The sequence below is a fragment of the Pelobates fuscus genome, chromosome 1 (assembly GCF_036172605.1).
Source record: "Pelobates fuscus isolate aPelFus1 chromosome 1, aPelFus1.pri, whole genome shotgun sequence".
NCBI classification, from domain to species: domain Eukaryota; kingdom Metazoa; phylum Chordata; class Amphibia; order Anura; family Pelobatidae; genus Pelobates; species Pelobates fuscus.
In genome coordinates, this window is record NC_086317.1 from 429856125 (window position 1) to 429880037 (window position 23913).

The following is a 23913-nucleotide window of genomic DNA, read 5'->3' on the forward strand; positions in this document are numbered from 1 at the left end:
CGGCGATGTCCCTCGCCGCTGTCTCCTCCTCCACGCCGCTCCTCCTTCTGGCTCCATCGGCCGGCGGGTGAGACTGATCCCGCCCACCGGCCGAGGAGACCTAATGCGCATGCGCGGCAATTCCGCGCATGCGCATTAGGTCTCCCCATAGGAAAGCATTGAAAACTATTTTCAATGCTTTCCTATGGGGATTTGAGCGACACTGGAGGTCCTCACACAGCGTGAGGACGTCCAGCGACGCTCTAGCACAGGTTTCCTGTGCTATGGACCAGGAAGAGACCTCTAGTGGCTGTCTAGTAGACAGCCACTAGAGGTGGAGTTAACCCTGCAAGGTAATTATTGCAGTTTTTAAAAAACTGCAATAATTACACTTGCAGGGTTAGGAGTAGTGGGAATTGGCACCCAGACCACTCCAATGGGCAGAAGTGGTCTGGGTGCCTGGAGTGTCCCTTTAAGTAAAATATCTTGGGTTCTGATGATCAATCAACATATTTACTTACTAAACTTTAATACACATTTAGTTGAGGCTCTTGAATTATTTGTAAAGCAACAGTGCAAGAAAAATCCTCTTATATTGTGGAAAGTGGCTGCATATCCCATTATGCAATGTTCTGTCCTGGATTCCGCACATCAAAGCTAAAAGTAAGATTTGCAATCTATTTTTAGCATGCTTTTCTGATATTGTTGGTGTGGGTTATACATCGACAGTGCTGAAAAGAAACTGTATTACACTAAAATGTCTACTGAAAAAACAAGGAGTTTTTTTTTTTGTGGTTATCAGATAGATAGGGATAAACCACCAGACATATATTGATTGCCATTTTTTGGATCTTGCAGCACCTATCCAAGAAGTGGCACCTGTCCAAACCAGAAGGGTCACCAAGGGGCAGATCCAGAAGCTAAGGGGCACTGGTAGTGGGATTTAATAGAGTGATAAGGGCTGCAGTGTGGGTGTATATGTTTCTCTAGTGTCTGTATGGGGGGATAGGGGCTAAAGTGAGGGGGGGGGGAAGGGCTGTAGTGAGTGGTGATGGGGTGATGTAGTTGGGGGTTAGTGCCTGTATTTAGAAATTTAGGGGGATGTAGGGAAGATATAAGCTGTAGTAGGAGGTTAAGGGCTGTAGTAGGGTAAAGGAGCTACAGTGCACTTGTCATGGTGCCCCCCTCAATGCCCCTTGGGTTACTTCTGAGTTGACACTAGCTTTGGTTGTCTGATCTCATTTTCATAAACTATAGAAAGCACTGGGAAGACACCAAGCCTTCTGCTGTCGTTTTGTGGCTTCACAGGCCACATCTATGTAGACATTCTAGAAGTGAACTTCTGCTTCAGGATAAAACGACATGATTTCATTGTTTAAAGCTGTCATTGTATACAGCAAACTCATGCATACAAGTCTGAATGTATGGTTATTGTGCTAACATGTGGCCAACAGGAATTGATCAAACGTAGTGGAATACTACAAGGATAAATATTTAAGGCTTGGAGCAGAAATCAGTTGTAACAAATAATGTATCTCATACATGACTTTAACAAGAAAATAGACAAAGACAATCCAGGCACTCAAGGTTGAATAACTGACAGAATGAATGAAGAACAATGTACCTCAGCAACATTTTGATCTCCTAATAAGGTCTTTATCAGGCTTGATAAAGACCTCATTTGTTGGTCAAAGGGTTGATGTGATACTGTGATTTTCATTAAATCTGCCAGTTATCCAACCTTGAGTGTATGGATCATTTCTGTCTATTTACTTGTATGTTGAAGTTTTGCCGGCCTCTGGTTCGGTTTTAGCACCCTGGAATGTCATTTGAAAGGAATGTGGATTTCTTCTACTCTTTAATAACACAGAAAGCACATTTCTATAGTATTTCTTGCAGACCGCCCAAATGTCCCTAATTAGGAGAGACAGTACCAAAACGTCCTAAATCCCATAATCTCTCATTTCGCTTTTCTATCCTACTGTCCCTCTTTTTAGAATGTTGGCATGTCTAAGTGTATAACAGAGCTCCACCACAATAATACTTACAGTAATGTGTATTTAAACTACAATATATTTATTTAGAAATCAGACTGTGTAAATAAGGAACATTTTTTTCTTCTAAATTCCATTTTAGTTTGCATATATTCTTAGTATAGAACAGTTCGTCCCCTGACTACACTCCCACTCACACCCCTAAAATTAAAGTGTCCTTCATTGTACATTTAGAAAATGTTGGAAGGTTTGTTATTGTACAATCTTCAAGTTCATTTTAATTGGCTAAATCTGCCTCACTATTTGGTACGCCATATCAAGTGTTACATATCAAATATTTTTGCTATGTTTACAATATCCAACCCATTCTGTATCCTTATTTCTATTTTACCCCAGTGATGTAAAGCAATGTACTAATAAATTAACACATTAATGTTTTATTGTTTCAGGTGAAAGTTATGTATGTGGATCTATAGAGCCTTTTAAAAAACTGGAATACACTAAGAATGTTAATCCTAACTGGGGTGTGAACGTGAAGACAACCCCTCCTCCTCGCTCAGTGCAACCACTCGCCTCTCCCAAACCTGGCACCTCTGAGGGTAGAGATGGCAAGGATTTCATTAGGCCAAAGCTTGTCACCATCATCAGGAGTGGAGTCAAGCCCCGTAAGGCTGTCCGCATACTCCTAAACAAGAAGACAGCCCACTCCTTCGATCAGGTTCTTACTGATATAACTGACGCCATTAAGCTTGATTCTGGAGTGGTGAAGCGACTGTATACACTGGATGGGAAACAGGTATGTTATTAAACCATTGTATTTTGCTCACCTGATTTATTATTATAATTTTTTTTTTTACTTTTATTAATCTTTTAAATTGACTTTATTAAATAATGCCTACAACTGACTATTTGTTGCCCTTTCTCGTTGTTTATTACATGTAGTATTTTTAACAAAAGACTTTGAACTACATTACTTGTCTCTAGTGCTTCCCAGTATGTACCTGACCTCATCCTTCTCATTTATTGTTTACATTTTAATACTGTTTGCAGAAACCTGAAGAGAAATGTACCAATTTAAATATTTTTCTTCAATATCTTTATTTGTAGAATTTTTAATGAAATTCTAATCATATATATAGTTTTGGATAAACTTTTAAAATACTTTACAATTATAAAAACATTTTAATGTTGTTATAGCTTGATATCTTTATATTTGTTGATATATTGATATATTTTGTAGATATGAAGTATTTTTTTTGATCGTTTAATACTTTTTAAAAATCATTTAAAAAGTTTATTCAAAAAATATCAAATCGTTTGAAAAACATATCTAACAATATTAAATTGAAGTCATAGTTAGTAACAGGACAACTCAAATCAGAAATCACTTGCAAATCAACAGTGAAATTTAAATAATTCAGAAGGCCTTTCTTATAAAATGGCAGAGCCTTCTTCTCTATTTTTGGGAGTGGCTCAAGGCCTCGCACTTCGAGGGACCCTGCAGACATGTCAGTTGCTAAGTTATGGCTTTCAAAAAATGTAGAATCTCTGTGAGCCACGCAGAGTCTTTACATTGATTGCCCACCAACCAGAGAGCGTTAGTTCCTGTTTTAGTATCTCGGCCTGGTGCGTGTTAACACTGACAAGGATGATAAGGAAATAGAGAAAGGGGGAGTTCACAACCCCCCTTATTTTCTCAACTGCCTTTCAGAACATGACTTATGACATCTAGCCCATTGTGGGCTTTACTGCCCAGTAACCTGTGCAGGGATGTATTTACCACAAGGCAAACAAGGCATTTGCCTAGGACGGCACTCCAGACAAATTCCTTGTTTGCCTCGTGTTCTGGGGCTGTCCACCTTACTGTGAGTGAGTGAGTGAGTGTAGGTGTCATTGTGTGTCTGTGAGTGAGAATGGGTGTGCCTGTGAGTGTGTGTCAGTGTGTGTCAGTGTGTGTGTGTCATTTTATGTGTATCTGAGAGTGTGTGCCTGTCAGTGAGTGGGTGTGTCAGTGTGTTTTTGTCAGTTAAAGTGTGTGTTGGTTAAACAGTGTGTGTCAATGACTGTATGTGTGTGCCAATGACTGTGTATCTGTCAGTGAGTGTATATCAGTGTATGTATCAATGAGGGCATGTGTCTGTCAGTCAAAAAAATGGCCTTGACACGAATTGGGGGGGCAAATTTAGATTTTGGGGGTGCCCGAATTTAGTCGTGCCTAGGGCAGCACAAATACAAAATACACCACTGAACCAGTGTTGTGGGTGTCCATATTAAAAAAATATATATATATAAAGGTACCATGTCAACAGATGTGCATTATTCTCTTAAGGTTTTAAGGGGATGCATATATTATTGGTACAGGGGAACCCAAAAGGTAGATATCCATATGTTTTTAAACTACAGCTTCTATGATGCTTTGTTGTCACTCTAAAGGCATTGGAAAGCATCATGTGAGTTGTAGTTTTACAACATCTGGGGATCTACCTTTTGAGGACCCCTGAAATTATACATACACCTACAGCATGAATAGTTGAATGAGAGGGGTGACTATTTTAAAATATCATAACAACTGCTCAACCATTATGAAAAATGTTAACGAGAACCTCTAATATTTTGTTAAATAAAGACTATTTTTTATGCCCAGTACATATATATATATATATATATATATATATATATATATATATATATATATATATATATTTGTTGTTTTGGTATAGTAAAGATAACTCAATTTTAATTGTAGATAGCTGATAACAAAAGCAATGAGATGTTTTTAGAAATTCTGTGAAGTAAATGAAATATAAAGATCAATTTTTTCTTCACTGTTCCACATAAAGAGTAGTCATTAATGGAATGAATGTAGAGACAGCAATGCTTGTTGCTCCCCTCCAATTTGAATCCAGTTTTGTTCTGACACCTCGGAGAGAGGTAGGACTGTTGACACCCTTAAGATTTTTTTTAGTTCTTAGATTTATGTATAGCTTACTGATATAAATTGACCTTATTTTCCTGCGCTGTATTCTGGGGGATTAAACTGGTACCCACCTCTCTGTGGAAGCATGATAGATATTATCCTACCAGACTAGGCATTCCTTTATTAGTTCTAGAATCCTGGAATAGAATGTTGTTTTTTTTGTTGTTTTTTGCCAGTTTGGACATTTACATAGATATTCAAAAATAAATATGAATACCGCACTCAATAATCATGCAATTAATTAGTGCTTTTAATAATTGATATAATTTTAGATATGCTTATAAAGATATGTAAAGTATTTCATTGTGGTAACAAACATTTCATCCTATATACACATGCTATTTACAACTATATACACAGAATCCTCCTTTGTGTAGGGTAAAGTTCAAAATATATGCATATACAATGGTGATGATCCACAGAATCTCAGAAAGGGAAAAAATAGAAAAATAGAAAAAATAAGAAAAATTGAATAAGTGAAAAAATGGAAAAACAGAAAAAAACAAACAAAAAAAGGGAAAAAAATAAAAATAATAATAATCAAAAATGATAGTATAGTCCTGATATATTGCAGTCCAAGGTATAGTGCACTATATAAATAACTGTCTCTGGGTGGATCTCACCAAATTTAGTAGTTTCTCCTGGTCTGTACAGAAGGAAGATGCTGTAGTTTGTAGTGGTTATCTGGTGGGTAATGCTGAAAGGGATGAGAAGGTTCCTAGGAAGAGCATCTTCCTTCTGTACAGACCAGGAGAAACTACTACATTTGGTGAGATCCACCCAGAGACGGTTATTTATACAGTGCACTATACATTGGACTGCAATATATCAGGACTATACTATCATTTTTGATTATTATTATTATTCTTTTTTCCCTTTTTTTGTTTGTTTTTTTCTGTTTTTCCATTTTTTCCACTTATTCAATTTTTCTTATTTTTTCTATTTTTTCCCTTTCTGAGATTCTGTGGATCATCACCATTGTATATGCATATATTTTGAACTTTACCCTATACAAAGGAGGATTCTGTGTATATAGTTGTAAATAGCATGTGTATATAGGATGAAATGTTTGTTACCACAATAAAATACTTCACATATCTTTATAAGTATATCTAAAATTATATCAATTATTAAAACCACTAATTAATTGAATGATTATTGAGTGCGGTATTCATATTTATTTTTGATTGTGATTAGGAGGTTGTTTTTTTGGGGTTAACCTCGGATACCTGCACCTCACGTTACTGAGTGCCAGCACATTTTGTATTTTTTATTTACATAGATATTTACCAAAGTGAAAATTCAAAGTCAATTCAAAATGAATTTCAAATTTAAAGCCCGAGTAGCCAAACTGGAAGCATAGCTGACTTATAATTGTTTTTCCAATTCAGCTGTTTTGACTTTAAATTTGAATTTGCCTTGGAATTCGCTTCCCATCCCATCTGTAGCTTCATCAGGTGCAGAGCTGCGGACTATGTGACTGAGGTCTCACAAACTCTGCCAATTGAAGTGTTAGAGAGTTGCCCTGGTAACCCATGGCAACGCTTTGATTGCAGAGCGTGGAGCTGCAGACAGGAGGTGATGGGCTCCCCTTATACTTCGGGCAGACTGTGTGGAGGGGCCCCGCACAAAGCAGCATACAGAGCAAGCTGCAAGGCCCCCTCATGGTCAGGCAGCCCTAAGGAAAGCTAGGTGGCAACGAGGCCCCAGTCAGCACTAGGCCTTAGTAGGCCACTTAACTCGCCTAATTAGAGAGTCACCTCTGTCGGCACCCCCTTTCTGCCTGAGCTCCCCAGCGCCAGGGCAGAGTGCGTCCACCTAGGATTGGCCTTGTGGTGTTTAGAGCAACCCTTTAAATTACTCAGGCACTTGAATGCAAATGCTTTTGACAAGTTATTATGTATTAGTCAATGCCATCCAAAATGTTCTATTATTATTTATCAAGAATTATAGATTGCAAATTGCTATGAAAATCAGGGAAAGTGCTATTTTCCCAATCTAGCTTTCAGTTTTGTTTCATATCTCAATTTTAAAAGTATTCATTAGATTTAGCTATAAAATACTAAACTGGCAGCGATTTTCATTTGTTTCAGTTCTTAGTCCTTGGCGTATGCTGAAGCCCTTCATTAAGTTTCCCAATAAAAATTTGCTTTTTTTCCAAATGATCATGCACTATATTGTTGATGAGGTTTTAAGTATTTATTTATGGAACACGTTCCAAATGCTTGTTTCATTGTACTTTAAAGATGAGTTAGACTTGCAACCGTTCATTAATGGTGTGTTTCAACCATTTTTTAAATCAAACCACCCTACTGAGAAAGTATGTTATTATGTTATGCTATTGGAACACTGCATGTTTTTTTGCTTTTATTAACCGCAATGCCACTTATGTTTATAAACTACATTTCCCATGATGCTTGGCCAGTCAAAAGGCATATTAGCATTATGGGGAATGTAGTTCAGTTCTAAATGAGTCTATATCAGTGATGGCGAACCTATGGCACGCGTGCCACAGGTGGCACGCCGGGCCCTCTCTGTGGGCACGCGGCCACAGGTCCGCCATCACTGCAGAGTAGGCACCTGCCTGCCCGAAACGGCAGGCGCCTACTCTGCTTCCGGTTCGGGAGGCAGGGGGAGGGATCTGTGATGCTGATCCCCTGTCCTCCCGCGCGATGCTGTGTGGAGCGTTGCCGAGCGTTACCATGGCAACGCTCCACACAGCATCGCGCGGGAGGACAGGGGATCAGCATCACAGATCCCTCCCCTGCCTCCCGAACCGGAAGCACTGCCTGCCACCACCGGACCACCAGGGATGACGGTACCGCCACCGGACCACCAGGGATGGCTGTCCCCCCCCCCCACTTCATTACAGGTAAGAAGGAAGGAAGGAAGGAGGGAGGGAGGGAGGGAGGGGGGGATACTGACACACAGCACCCCTACCCCCCCAGAAGTACCCTTACACCCCACAGCACCACCCCACCCCCCCAGAAGTACCCTTACCCCCCCCAGCACCACCCCTATCTCCCCAGCACCACCCCTAGCCCCCACAGCACCCCCCCAGAAGTACCCTTACCCCCCACAGCACCACCCCACCCCCCCAGAAGTACCCTTACCCCCCCAGCACCACCCCTATCTCCCCAGCACCACCCCTAGCCCCCACAGCACCCCCCAGAAGTACCCTTAGCCCCCACAGCACCCCCCCAGAAGTACCCTTACCCCCCACAGCACCACCCCACCCCCCCAGAAGTACCCTTACCCCCCCCAGCACCACCCCTATCTCCCCAGCACCACCCCTAGCCCCCACAGCACCCCCCCAGAAGTACCCTTACCCCCCACAGCACCACCCCACCCCCCCAGAAGTACCCTTACCCCCCCCAGCACCACCCCTATCTCCCCAGCACCACCCCTAGCCCCCACAGCACCCCCCAGAAGTACCCTTAGCCCCCACAGCACCACCCCGCCGCCCCAGAAGTACCCTTACCCCCCAGCACCACCCCTACCCCCCCAGCAGTACCCCTACCCCCCCCAGCAGTACCCCTACCCCCCCCAGCAGTACCCCTACCCCCCCAGCAGTACCGCTACCATCCCAGCAGTACCCCTACCATCCCAGCAGTACCCCCCTACCCCCCCTCAGCAGTACCCCTACCCCCCCTCAGCAGTACCCCTGCCCCCCCTCAGCAGTACCCCTACCACCATCAGCAGTACCCCTACCACCATCAGCAGCACCCTACCCCCCCCAGAAGTACCCTTACCCCCACAGCACCACCCCTATCTCCCCAGCACTACCCCTACCCCCACAGCACCCCCCCCAGCAGCACCCTACCCCCCAGAAGTACCCTTACCCCCCACAGCACCACCCCTATCTCCCCAGCACCACCCCTACCCCCCACAGCACCACCCCACCCCCCCCCAGCAGCACCCTACCCCCCCAGAAGTACCCTTACCCCCACAGCACCACCCCTATCTCCCCAGCACTACCCCTACCCCCACAGCACCCCCCCCCAGCAGCACCCTACCCCCCAGAAGTACCCTTACCCCCCACAGCACCCCCCTATCTCCCCAGCACCACCCCTACCCCCCACAGCACCACCCCACCCCCCCCCCCCCAGCAGCACCCTACCCCCCCAGAAGTACCCTTACCCCCACAGCACCACCCCTATCTCCCCAGCACTACCCCTACCCCCACAGCACCCCCCCAGCAGCACCCTACCCCCCAGAAGTACCCTTACCCCCCACAGCACCACCCCTATCTCCCCAGCACCACCCCTACCCCCCACAGCACCACCCCACCCCCCCCAGCAGCACCCTACCCCCCCAGAAGTACCCTTACCCCCCACAGCACCACCCCTATCTCCGCAGCACCCTACCCCCCCAGAAGTACCCCTACCACCCCAGCAGCACCCCTACCCCCACACACAGTACCCCTACCCACACACACAGTACCCCTACCCACACACACAGTACCCCTACCCACACACAGTACCCCTATACCCCCCACGCTGTACCCCTATCCCCCACGCAGTACCCCTACCCCTCAGCAGTACCCCTATCCCCCCACGCAGTACCCCTATCCCCCCACGCAGTACCCCTATCCCCCACGCAGTACCCCTATCCCCCACGCAGTACCCCTATCCCCCACGCAGTACCCCTATCCCCCACGCAGTACCCCTATCCCCCACGCAGTACCCCTATCCCCCACGCAGTACCCCTATCCCCCACGCAGTACCCCTACCCCCCACGCAGTACCCCTACCCCCCCACGCAGTACCCCTACCCCCCCACACAGTACCCCTACCCCTCAGCAGTACCCCTACTTCCCAGCAGTACCCCAACCCCCCCCACAGCACCCCTACCCCCCACACACAGTATCCCTACCCCCCACAGCAGTACCCATACCCCGCCAGCAGTATCCCTACCCCCACACAGTACCCCTACCCCCCAGCAGTACCCCTACCCCCCACACAGCACAGCACCCCTCTTATACACACATACAGCACCCCTACCCCACGCACAGCACCCCTCTCACACACACACACAGCACCCCCCTCACACACAGCTCCCCCCTCACACACACACACAGCACCCCCTCACACACACACACACAGCACCCCCCCAAACACACACACAGCACCCCCCAAACACACACACAGCACCCCCCCAAACACACACACAGCACCCCCCCAAACACACACACAGCACCCCCCCAAACACACACACAGCACCCCCCCAAACACACACACAGCACCCCCCCAAACACACACACAGCACCCCCCCAAACACACACACAGCACCCCCCCAAACACACACACAGCACCCCCCCAAACACACACACAGCACCCCCCCAAACACACACACAGCAACCCCCCCACACACACAGCAACCCCCCCACACACACAGCACCCCCCACACACTTACACAGCACCCCCCACACACTTACACAGCACCCCCCACACACTTACACAGCACCCCCCACACACTTACACAGCACCCCCACACACTTACACAGCACCCCCCACACACTTACACAGCACCCCCCACACACTTACACAGCACCCCCCACACACTTACACAGCACCCCTCATACACTTACACAGCACCCCTCATACACTTACACAGCACCCCTCATACACTTACACAGCACCCCTCATACACTTACACAGCACCCCTCATACACTTACACAGCACCCCTCATACACTTACACAGCACCCCTCATACACTTACACAGCACCCCTCATACACTTACACAGCACCCCTCATACACTTACACAGCACCCCTCATACACTTACACAGCACCCCTCATACACTTACACAGCACCCCTCATACACACACACAGCACCCCTCATACACACACACAGCACCCCTCATACACACACACAGCACCCCTCACATACAACACACCCCCCCCCACACACACGCACCCCCCCTCCACACACACGCAATTGCCGTGTTGGCACTTTAAGGAAAAAAAAGTTGGCATGTATTGCGGTTTGGGCACTCGGGCTCAAAAAGGTTCGCCATCACTGGTCTATATGAATTGCTTTCTACATTCAGCTTACATTTTCTGGGATTGCCTTGTCTTTGATTTGTTGATACTCTTAACATGCATAAAACAGAGAGAATAACCAGATAAGGACATTTCGCTGGCCTTACTGCGTACTGCACAGCCGAACAGTGGGCACATTGAAGTTGAGCCTATTGTTCATTCATAGAGTGACTGTCTTGGTTATTTAGTTTAGCCTCCATTATAACGAGATTAACTAATTATCATGAACAATAAAAGGATCAAAGTAAGCATAATCAAACTTTAGTCTTTTATAATGTGATTACAATTTCTCTGATAACTCGCATATGTCTTGCATGAGACAAGGCTCCACAACTATTATGTGTAATGACACAGATTATTATTTAGATATTATATGTCCATTATAGATTGCTTTGCTAGTTTGCTTTGTTTTAAATGTTTGCACTATCAGAGAGCAAAACACCAGTCTGCAGAACATGGCGGACAGGCATAAATAAACATACTGCTAATGACACTAAATGTCTAGTGTCCGAGTTCCAAGATGCGCAGGATGTCGCCTTTTTTGGGGACTTGTCAGCTTGTATGTCCATACATTGTTGAGCAGGTGCACAGCAATGGTGCATTTAAAAGGCCTGGATTTTATCAGAATTCAATTTATTGCTTTGTCCAACAAGAAGGACCCTGCGTGTGTTAGAGGAGGCAAGTGATACCATGAGACGTAGGTCTGAAATTTGGACTACCTGACATTACGCAGAAGATCGAGGATGCATTCCAAAATGCCTTAGTAGTATATGGTGGTATATTCACTACTAACCTTCATAGTTTGTATAAAGTGTCTCAATGGATCTTGCATTTCAGTGTCTTAAGAAGCGGACGTTGGTGGGATGGGATAGGGTACAGTCCTGTGATGTGATTAAGTCACTGGCTCTGCCTCAAATTGGGTTGACCTGCCCAGAAAGCGGGTGGGTCCACCAGAATTATTGTCATGTCAGCCTGGGGTGAATGCACACCAAGCTACCTGACTATCATCTAAGTCCTGCCTACTGAGAACAGCAGATAGCACCGTTTCAGTGCTCTCTGCAGGGTCTTACTGCCCTGAGCATAGCACATACACGTCTAATGATGCACTTGCCCTGTGTTTGTTGTGGACAGTTCCCCAAAGTGGTACAGCAGGGAACTAATTCAGGATGGATGAGCAGGACCCAAAATGTCAGACTGTTCCTCCAAAATCGGGTCGGTAGGGAGGCCTGGAAATATTATGCCATTGTTAAATGCATTCTTTAAGACTGTACATTATAAAATATAGATCGTGTCTTTTGTCTTTATTTTCCCCAAATCCAACCTTGAAAATTTTATAAACATACATATGATATCATATCAATTTCTCATGGTCAGATTTATTTATTATTTATAAAACATTTTAAAAGGAAGGATACATTAAAATTTCTCTTTTTTTTCAAGTATTTCCTGGGCATTTCAGTTTTAAAGGGTTAACTGATTTTTTTTTTTTTTTAAACACTTTGTTTAAGTTATCTTCATAAATAGCAAAAAAGATTCATCCAGATGGCTGTATTCAATATAACTATAGTCCACGGTTCCAAAATTCTGTTGATGGAACTTTGAAGTGTAAACTCTGTTGCATTTGATGATTAACATTTTGGGGGCTTTCTAGATTCAAACAAAAATCCTTTGCTGATTTTATGTCAATTAAAAGATTATAGAGTACATTTTGTGTTTTTAGTATCTGCTTGCTTGCTCTTGGCAGAAGGATCAGCATGAGATTTATGCCTCTATTTTTTTTCTGACATATTATCTTTTTGAGCATCTACATTTTGATATAGCTAGCAGTCCTGGAAGCATTGTATATATTTATTGGCTTGTGTATTGTGTATATAAACAGAGTTTGTTTATCTGTTTCCTTTAATTCAATCTGAAATGGCTTACTTGATGTATTACCATTCTAAAAATAATACATTATAAATACATTTATTGCGAAATGTATATTCTTCATTATTTTTATGTTACAGATGTTTAATATATTTCTTAAATATTGGCAAATATGAATGAATCTTTTCTTGCCTAAATAGTAAAGGGTTATTCCAACCAAAAACAATATTAAAAAAAAAAAAAAAAAAACACTTTGGTTGGACTAACCATTATCCCAGAGGGCCCACTGAGAAGAGGACTTGGACGGCTCGGAGGTGTTGGGGATCGGGAAGTGCGGGGCTTGCCACCATTGGTTATCTTTTGTCAGATTTAATATTAACACTCTCGTTCTGTGCTGGCTAATAACGCAGCCAGCGGGATAGTTACATCTACAAAGCAAAGGACTTAAATTTTTTGGCCATTTAGAAGTTAAATCACTTTTGTTCATGCAAAGTCACACCTCCACTGGCTGTGACTCACAAAGCCTCCATGAAAAATGTGTTTTTATATTTTCAATCAGATGTTAACTTGAGTTTTTTAAAATGTATTTCCTGCTCCGTAACAGAAGGCTTCTGCAAGGTCGAGAAAGCCATTAACAGAGCAGGGGATAAGAAATTCTAAATTAAACAGAATTCGCAATAAAGGAAGTTTAAACATTAGATCTCTCTTTACAGGAAGTGTTTAGGAAGTCTGTGCAAATCACATGCAGGGAGGTGTGACTGTGGCTGTATAGTGGTTAGCATGAGGACATCCATCATGTTGAAAATTCCCTTAGGAAAGCATTAAATCTGGCCTGGACTTGCCCACTGGGATGTATTCCAGGAGAATGCAGAATTTCAGGTCGATCACAATGCCATACTACGAGCATGTATTATGTGGAGGTTTTTACCTTGCAAGCCAAAAGTTGCCAGCTCGCTATGTGGAGAGCAACCGCTCAACAGAGATATGAATAACCCTTATAATGAAGTTGTTAAAGTGGAAATTACGTCAACTTTTTAAACAGCAAAGCACTGGTCTGCTTTGTCTCTGATTGCTCTATTCTAAAATGGGCCATTACATCACTTGGCCGTGACATGTGGAACCATTTAACCTGTAACATGGATTCGTTAGCCAGCAAAATAAACCCCCAAACTAAACTAATTTCTTCTCTAATGTTACCTCTGGACAAAAAAGACATTGAATGTAGTATCACGTTATATTAATAATAAATATAGTGCTAGCTATTTATTTGAGTTTTTATTTGTAAAGGTGAATCGATTAAATGTGCTTGTTAGTGAGTAAGCACAAAAACGTTTACTTACATTGAAATAGATTTACAATTAAAACTTTGTACTTGGCTGTGCTTAGAGGAATCGCATATTTCAGAGTTGAATGGGCAATGATCCCAAGAGGTATTCGACACGTCATTAAAAATTTTTCACACAGGGTGAGGTCATGCTCCTGGAGTCTGAGCTCATTTTCTAATATTGTTCCTGACGTAATACTCTTTGCCCAGTAATTTCCTGTACACCCATGGAAAATGCATGTATTATTAAATATTCTCCACGAGAAGATATCCAGTTAGTGCATATTCACCACAATAAACACTTTTCCGGGGAAGCTCTTTATATAAATGCTTGGCATCGAATCTCTTGACACGTCTCGGTTTTTGCCATTGTCCCTGCACTTACCATAAGTTAAAGAACATTCCAAGCACAATGACTCTTACAGCTTATTGCAATGCTTATGCAGTCTCCTTCACTTGCACGAGATAACCTTGAGCAATTCACACATTATTAGAGGAATGTGCGTAATAATATCAAGTTATTCTGCAATAAACGTTAGCTGCTAAGTCGTCTCTCGTCCGGTTCTTTACTTGTGCAAACTAACATTGATTCCATAAAACCAGCAAGGGTGAAGGCATCATGTCAGCTTTGTATTGAACTCTGATTGATCCAGGGGAACTCATCTGTGAATGTTCAATTTATCCAAATATCACTAAAATGTGTCATAATGTTACATTATTATGAGTAGATTACAGGAAAAAAGCTCATGTCAATATGTGTACGTTGAGTCTTGGCAAACCTACTCACTTAGTCCCGCAAAGGTTTATATAAACCATTTACTCACCCCACAAAAACGATTGTGTTCTAGGGCAAAATAAAATATTTTATGAGGATTCATGAAAACTTAACAGTAACAGTAACCGAGAGCAATCTGACACTGATTTCACAAGACATCACAGGATACGTTAACATTATAGCCAAACCCCTTTCTGCGCTCTTTTACAATACGTGTATGACATCGAATGTTTTAAAAGAGAAATAAGCTGAAAATTAAGCCAAATATATTACATTATTTAAAAAGAAGTTCAAGTTAATTTTGTCTGCTCAACTAAAATATTCCCATATTTCAAATCGGAAGGTCCCTATTTATATGTAGAGGAAATAATTTGTACACAAGCATAGGCCATATTTAATATGATCTCTAACAGAAGAAAATAAACCTGTGGGGCATATATATTATATACATTTAACAGAAACATTCGCTCTATTCCACCACTGAATAAACATTGAAAATACTTATAACTTATATTAACCTTTTTTTTTATCATGTAAGAAGGTTTATTGCAAAGTAATTTTTAAAATTTTAGACAAAATTACAGAAATCTTAAAAGACATGTGTTAGTTGGCAACATTATAGCTGTACAGAAGGTTCTAACAGTGGTAGGTAAATTGTTAGTATAAAGTATAGTGCATAAGACATATTATGCTGGACATAAATATGAACCCTAGTTGAGAACTAGTGATGTCCCGAACTATTCGCCAGCGAATAGTTCCCGGCGAACAAAGCATGTTCGCATTCGCCACCGCGGGCGAACACATGCGATGTTCGATCCGCCCCCTATTTGTCATCAAAAAAACAATAAGACCTACTGTCCTCCCCCCTGGCCCCCACCCCTGCGCGGTGGGTGGGGGCCATAAATGCCAATGGGGGGGACCTACTGTCCTCCCCCCTACCCCCACCCGTGAGCGTTGGGTGGGGACCATAAAAATAATGAGGGGGGGACCTACTGTCCTCCACCCCCGCCCCCACCCCTGCGTGGTGGGTGGGGGCCATAAAAATAATGAGGGGGGACCTACTGTCCTCCCCCCGGCCCCCACCCCTGCACGGTGGGTGGGGGCCATAAATCACAATGGTGCGGACCTACTGCCCCCCCCGGCCCCCACCCCTGCGCGGCCGGTGGGGGCCCTAAATACAAATGGGGGGACCCTAGTTACCCCCTCCCCCCAAAAAAACATTTTTATCCCCCTACCTACCCCCCTCACCCTAAAACCTTTAACAAAAAACCTGTCAAAAAAATTGAAAAAAACAACTTACCATTCGATGTTTTCTTTCTTCTAAAATCTTCGTTTTTCAACCCCAAAAAAGGCCAAATAAAGGAGGCCCCTCAGGCCCGGAAGAATAAGGTAGGGCTGAGGGAACACCAAACACGCCCTGGCCTCAATAGTAACTGTGGATGGGGTATGTCCTCTCGGGCACCCCTAGTTGGGAGGGGTACAGGGGTTCTAGCCAGGACTATGTAACCATGGACCAGTACCGAACCAGCCAGTGATACAAGTATAGGGGGAGGTCTAGAGGCCTGCACATCTGAGGGCAGGGTCACGAGGTGGGGCGCTTGGGCCGCCATGGGGGCCGGGTGGTCTGAGCCCGGTCATTGTGAGTCCAGGCCACTACAACGAGACCCAATACTGCTGACAGCAAGGCTCCCAAGGCCAGGGTCCACGGTTTCATCTCCAGCACCGGGACGGGTGGAGTGGGGGGTGGTACATGGGCAGGATGCAGGTGCGGGAAGGGGGACTGATTCAAATGTACATAATGTATATAGTTGTTAGCTACGCATCACTACACACACACATATGTACACATGCAGACCACCCTGAGACACGGCACGCAGACCCCAGCTCACCATACAAGCCCCTGGCCTTGCCTTAGACAGGACATGTATGTACGGAGGGGAAAGGCGGGAGGCATACGGCAGGCCCAAGCGACATAAGACCATGATGAAGTAACACATAACCAACACATAATCACAAGACCCCGGACCAACCATTGAACACACTCTCTCTCCCCGCACTCCACCACGACACTAAATAACCGACAGCCTCAAACACGGGTTGGGAGCCAGAGGAGGACAGAGACGACTTCCTATCACCACAGGGATGGACCCACACTCGCTGGTTTATACCACGAACCCCACTGTAACATACCCAAACTGTAAGTACTACCGGAGTTCACAGAGAGGGGCTGGTCCCTACTCTCTCTGAACACTCACACCCGGTACCGGGTAGACGTTACACTCACCCCAGAAGGGGTTGCTGTTTTGTGTTGTGTTTTTTTTTTTTTTCTTCTTCTCTCTCTCCTCTTCTCCTCCACTGAGCTTACTACCTCTAACCAGCCCTCCCTCCCTGACCAACTCGCACCCTCCTCCTCCCCTCACCAAGAATTAAGATGAGCCTTAAACCGGCAAGCCTAATCTACTGGTCCAATAATGTTCACGGACTGAATGTGCCCGAAAAGAGAGCACACCTGCTCAGGTGGCTATGGTCATGCAGGGCATCCGTAGCGTTCCTGCAGGAGACGCATTTTAAAACCAACGACGCACCCAGATTGGAAAACAACCGGTACCCTCTAGGGTATTATGCAAACCATCCAGAGGCAAAATGAGCGGGGGTGGTGATACTGTTCGCTCACACGACTCCGTTCCAATGCACAGCGACACTATCAGATCCAGGAGGGAGGTATCTATTTCTCAAAGGCACTATTGCAGACCACACTTACACATTTGCATGCATATATTGCCCAAACAAAAAGCAACACACCTTCCTATCCAAAACACTGTCCAAGTTAGAAACCTTCCAGGAGGGCCTACTACTGGTTGCAGGGGACTTTAACGTCCCACTTGACCCCCATCTAGACACCTCCAGGGGATCGAGCACAATCCCCGCGCATTGCATGCGCTCCACTCTGAGGTCCCTGGGTAAGCTGGGGCTGGTCGATTGCTGGAGGACGGTACACCCAGAAGCCCGAGACTACACACACTACTCGGCTGTCCATTCACATTACAGTTGAATAGACTATATCTTCATGGCACAAGAATTCCTGTCGCTGCTCCAAAGAGCCGACATAGGATCTACGATAGACTCGGACCATGCACCTGTTACAATAGCCACCGCCTCCCCGTTGTTTAAACCAAAGGAACGACAATGGAAACTGAACGAAGGCCTTCTAGATGATCTAGCACTCACCACCCAGACAGAACAAACTCTGTCCCGGTACTTTGAAACCAACGAAACGCCGGACGTGTCCCCGCTGACCATATGGGAAGTGCATAAATGCGTCATCCGTGGCCATTTCATTAGCGAGAGCACCCAATGCAAACGGGACAGAACACATCGAATAACCACCCTAACGAAACAAATAGCTGACCTTGAACAAGACCACAAAAGCACACTGGATGACGGTACTTGCCTGCAGCTTACTGCAAAGCAACGCGAGCTCCGCAATATACTCTCCCAGGGGCTGTTGTACAACATGAGAAAATCGTCCAGATACTTTTACGAACACTCTAACAAGAGTGGGAGACTACTGGCTAAAATGCTCAGAGACAAACGCCGGAGTCAGCACATCCACAAGATTCACACCAAGAACCGAGACACCACCAGGCTCCCCGAAGGCATCATGGAATAACCAAACGCAATCCAGACAAAATACGGCATCACAGAACCCCGCGGGACGCATCACAGAATACTTGGAACGACACGTCTCACGCAAGCTAGCCCCGGAGGTAGCAGCGGAGATGGAACACCCCTTGACGATAGAAGAGCTGGCCACCGCACTAAAACTTTCCAAATCACACCGAGCCCCTGGACCAGACGGACTACCACTAACCTACTTGCACAAATTCCGGGACATATTGCTACCGAAGCTCCTATCAGGGCTTAACGCCATATGCCACGGCGAGCACTTCGAGACAGATACCTTACGCGCAGTGGTTACAATACTACCAAAAGAAGGTAAGGACCCCTCCGCCTGCTCCAGCTACCGTCCGATCTCTCTGCTCAATGCCGACCTAAAGCTCTTCGCCAAGGCCATTGTACTCAGCCTATCTCCAACAATGCCGGACCTGATACACCCAGACCAGGTCGGGTTTGTACCCGGACGGGAAGCAAGGGACAATACCATCCGTGCCCTGAATGTCATCCACTCAGCCACAAAAAGAAAAACGGAAACGGTACTCCTGTCCACCGATGGCGAAAAGGCTTTTGACCGGGTAGATTGGACGTACATGTCGGAGACACTGCGGCACATGGCTACGGCCAAAATATCCATGCGTGCGTAGCTGCACTATACACAACACCAACGGCACGAATACTCATCAATGGCGCTCTAACGGAGTCTTTCACCATCCACAATGGCACCCGTCAGGGCTGCCCCCTGTCCCCCCTCCTGTTTGCCCTCTCTCTAGAGCCCTTCCTGGAGGCGGTCAGATGGGCTGGGGGAATAACGGGGTCCCGCAACGGCATGAGCGAGCACCGGGTTTCAGCGTATGCCGATGACATGCTCTTCTTCCTGGAACAACGCAGAATCTCACTCCCTAATCTACTAGAAGCATTCAACCAATACGGGGCAGTATCGAATCTAAAGCTCAATTTGGACAAATCCGAAGCCATGCCAATCTCCCCAAAGGCAGTGTCAGGATCGGGACAGGGATCCAACACGCAAAGTACAAACAGGACAGGGTACATATACCGGACCTTAGAATGGCCGGACTAACGTACGGAGAGTAAAGAGAATGGTCAGAAACAAGCCGAGGTCGAGGGAACGAGAGGACAGGTGAGCGAGGAACAAGCCGGGTCAAGGATACCAGAGGGAAACAGAGTAAGTCAAACTAGCCGGGTCGGAACCAAAGGAATAACTGAAATCGCCAGAGCACTGTGTGACTAGACAGGCTAGAACCACGACAGGGCAATGAGTGAATGGGAGAAACAGGTTTAAATACCCTGGTTACAGTGAGTATACCCGCCTCCGACGAGTCCTGAGTGGCTTCCAGTCACTTGAGTGACAGATCGGTCCGGACTGACGTCATGACGTCGGGCAGCGTGCGTGACGTCATAAAATGAGACGGATCCCTCGCGGCCGGCGTGAGAGTGTCTAGGAGAGCCGCGAGGGATGGAGGAAGCCGACCTGCAGGAGGAGTAAACTACTAAGTCTCTACCTCTTTCGGAGGTAGAGGCTTCAGGTACCCTGACAGTACCCCCCCTCTCAGATACGCCCACCGGGCGGAAGGAACCGGGACGAGACGGAAAGCGTGAGTGAAACGCCCTGCGAAGGCGAGGAGCATGAACATCCTCTTGTGGTACCCAACTTCTCTCCTCAGGACCATATCCCTTCCAGTCGACCAAATATTGTACTCTCCCCCGAGAGATACGAGAATCAATGATGGAGTTAACCTCATACTCCTCCTGACCCTCCACCTGAACAGAGCGAGGAGGGGCGATCGTGGAGGAGAATCTGTTACAAACTAGGGGTTTCAACAATGAAACGTGAAAGGAATTAGGGATGCGTAAGGCAGCTGGGAGAGCTAGACGATACGCCACTGGGTTAATTCGAGTCAAGATCCTGTAAGGGCCAATATATCGAGGAGCGAATTTCATGGAAGGAACTTTAAGCCGAATATTCCTAGTGCTTAACCATACTCTATCGCCTGGAACGAAAATCGGAGCCGCCCTTCTACGTTTATCGGCGTGTTTCTTAACCAGCATAGAATTGTGTAGAAGAATTTGTCGAGTCTGATCCCACAACTTCCTCAAATTGGCAACATGTACATCAACCGACGGTACACCTTGGGAAGGAGAAACCGAGGGAAGAATAGATGGATGAAAGCCATAGTTCATGAAGAAGGGGCTTGAATGAGTAGAGTCACAAACGAGATTGTTGTGCGCAAACTCCGCCCAAGGAATCAAACCGACCCAATCGTCCTGGTGTTCGGAAACAAAACAACGTAGATATTGCTCAATCTTTTGGTTAGTACGTTCAGCAGCTCCGTTAGACTGGGGATGATAGGCAGAAGAGAAATTTAATTTAATACCTAGTTGAGAACAAAAGGATCTCCAAAAACGGGAAACAAATCGGGTCCCTCTGTCAGATACGATTTGGTAAAATGACCTCTGGCTCCACAATACATACATAAACGCTCCCTTCTCCTGTACTGCCTCTCCTCTTCAGAGAGGCGAGTATTGCCTATCTGCATAGGTTCAGGATACAGGGAGGTATTGGAATCAGGACTTTGAAATGTAGGGGCTAATTTAAAGGCAGGTCTGAAGTTCCTCTCTCTAGTATTCTGTCTCTCTCTTAAACGCTCATCAATACGAGAAATGAACGAAATTAAGTCCTCTAAATTCTCAGGAAGCTCCCTAGTAGCAACCTCATCAAGGATAATATCTGATAGCCGGTTCAAAAATACATCTATATAAGCCTGCTCATTCCACTTGACTTCTGCCGCCAGAGACCTGAACTCTAGTGCATAATCCACAAGTGTTCGGTTCTCCTGTCTCAGGCGCAACAGTAATCTGGCTGCATTAACCTTCCTACCAGGAGGGTCAAAAGTTCTTCTAAATGCAGCTACAAAGGCATTATAATTATATACCAATGGGTTATCATTCTCCCATAGTGGGTTGGCCATCTCAGAGCTTTCTCAATGAGTAGGGTGATAATAAATCCAACTTTCGCCCTATCTGTGGGATAGGAGCGAGGTTGTAGTTCGAAGTGGATACTAATCTGGTTCAAAAAACCACGACACTTCTCCGGTGAACCACCATAACGTACAGGTGGGGTAATAAGGGAAGAGGCACCTACAGTGGCTACCTCTAGACCAGAACTTACAGGAGAGATGGAAGTAGTACGGATCTCCTCAGGTGGGTTATTGGCACGAGATAATAGCGCCTGTAGTGCTAGTGCCATCTGGTCCATTCTGTGTTCCATGGCGTCAAACCTGGAATCAGAGGGACTAACCTGACTGTTTGTACCTGCAGGATCCATTGGCCCTGTCGTAATGTCAGGATCGGGACAGGGATCCAACACGCAAAGTACAAACAGGACAGGGTACGTATACCGGACCTTAGAATGGCCGGACTAACGTACGGAGAGTAAAGAGAATGGTCAGAAACAAGCCGAGGTCGAGGGAACGAGAGGACAGGTGAGCGAGGAACAAGCCGGGTCAAGGATACCAGAGGGAAACAGAGTAAGTCAAACTAGCCGGGTCGGAACCAAAGGAATAACTGAAATCGCCAGAGCACTGTGTGACTAGACAGGCTAGAACCACGACAGGGCAATGAGTGAATGGGAGAAACAGGTTTAAATACCCTGGTTACAGTGAGTATACCCGCCTCCGACGAGTCCTGAGTGGCTTCCAGTCACTTGAGTGACAGATCGGTCCGGACTGACGTCATGACGTCGGGCAGCGTGCGTGACGTCATAAAATGAGACGGATCCCTCGCGGCCGGCGTGAGAGTGTCTAGGAGAGCCGCGAGGGATGGAGGAAGCCGACCTGCAGGAGGAGTAAACTACTAAGTCTCTACCTCTTTCGGAGGTAGAGGCTTCAGGTACCCTGACAGGCAGACACAGCATCTCACCTCCGTGCACACTTCCCGTTCAGATTGTGCGCTACTAAACTCCGATACCTGGGGGTATGGCTCCCAGCAGACCTAGCACAAATGTACCAAATTAACTTTGCACCCCTCCTTAAGGCTACACAGGGAGATCTGAGATGGTGGACACCCAGCTACATCACCTGGTTTGGCCGCATTAATGCGGTCAAGATGAACATCTTACCGAGGCTGCTGTATCTCTTCCAGACAATACCCACTACCATCCCGCAAGCTTTTTTGTCTGGAACAATCGACCGGCCCGGATCCGCAGGTCAATACTGGAGAGGCCAAAGATTGAGGGAGGAGCTGGCTTACCATCCATACTCGCGTACTACCACGTAACCCACCTATTACGCCTGGTTGACTGGCACACTGAGCCAACCTCCAAGCATTGGGTACACATGGAAAAACTCCAAGCCCGGGGTAGCATACCCGCCGTGCTCTGGATAGGGGACGCTACGCTCAAGGAAGCACGGACTGACAACCCCATGATCGACGCGACCCTCAGGATATGGTATGGAATACGGTTCACCAAAAAGCTCACCACGTCCCCAAGCCCACTAACTCCCATAACGCACAACCCGAGAATCGCAGAGAGTCTACACCCGGCCACGCTTGCAAACTTCCAGGCCTCCGACTGGGTGCACTTGCGCCAATGGAGCACAGTCAACGCACTCAAATCACTGACAGACCTGATGCCAGACCGCAGACCCACCACACTGGACGTATTTCATTATCACATGATCAAAACATATTATACCAAACTGTCAGGCAAGGACCACCTCTGCAGACCCCTAGGGTTTCTAGAACAACAATGCAACTCAAGACAGCAACTCGCACATGGAATTTCAGCCCTATACTCGGTCCTACAGGCGGAAACTAACAATACCCCGCTGGGTTTCACAGCAAGATGGGAAAGGGAAACGGGTGTTAACCTGAAGGAACAGGAATGGACCAAAATTTTCACACTGACACATAAAGGATCCATCTGTACGAAATACCAAGAGAGCAACTACAAAATCCTAACATACTGGTACAGGATGCCAGACGTCCTCAGACATGTACATGAATCAATACCAGGCGAATGTTGGAGATGCGGGGCGGATGTAGGCACAGGGTTACACATCTGGTGGACATGTCCCCGGATAGCGCCGTACTGGCGCATGATAAACCAACAAATCCGTGACATCACGGCATCCAACATTCCACTTCAGCCCCTAACCATGCTCTGAAACCACACACATACACCGATAACGGCATACAAAAGAGGCCTTACCATACACTTACTTACAGCGGCCAGGGGGGCAACTTATCAGGGGGCTCC

General features: G+C 45.9%; 1 protein-coding gene across 4 annotated transcripts in view; it reads left to right on the forward strand.

Moving 5' to 3' along the window:
- Positions 1-23913, forward strand: part of DCLK1 (doublecortin like kinase 1) — a 398808-nt gene that overhangs the window by 36395 nt on the left and 338500 nt on the right. For all 4 annotated transcript variants that reach the window (XM_063429156.1, XM_063429163.1, XM_063429171.1 and 1 more), the window contains exon 3: positions 2423-2769. In XM_063429156.1, coding sequence (XP_063285226.1) covers positions 2423-2769 — 347 coding nt within the window. The remainder of the gene's footprint in view (positions 1-2422; positions 2770-23913) is intronic.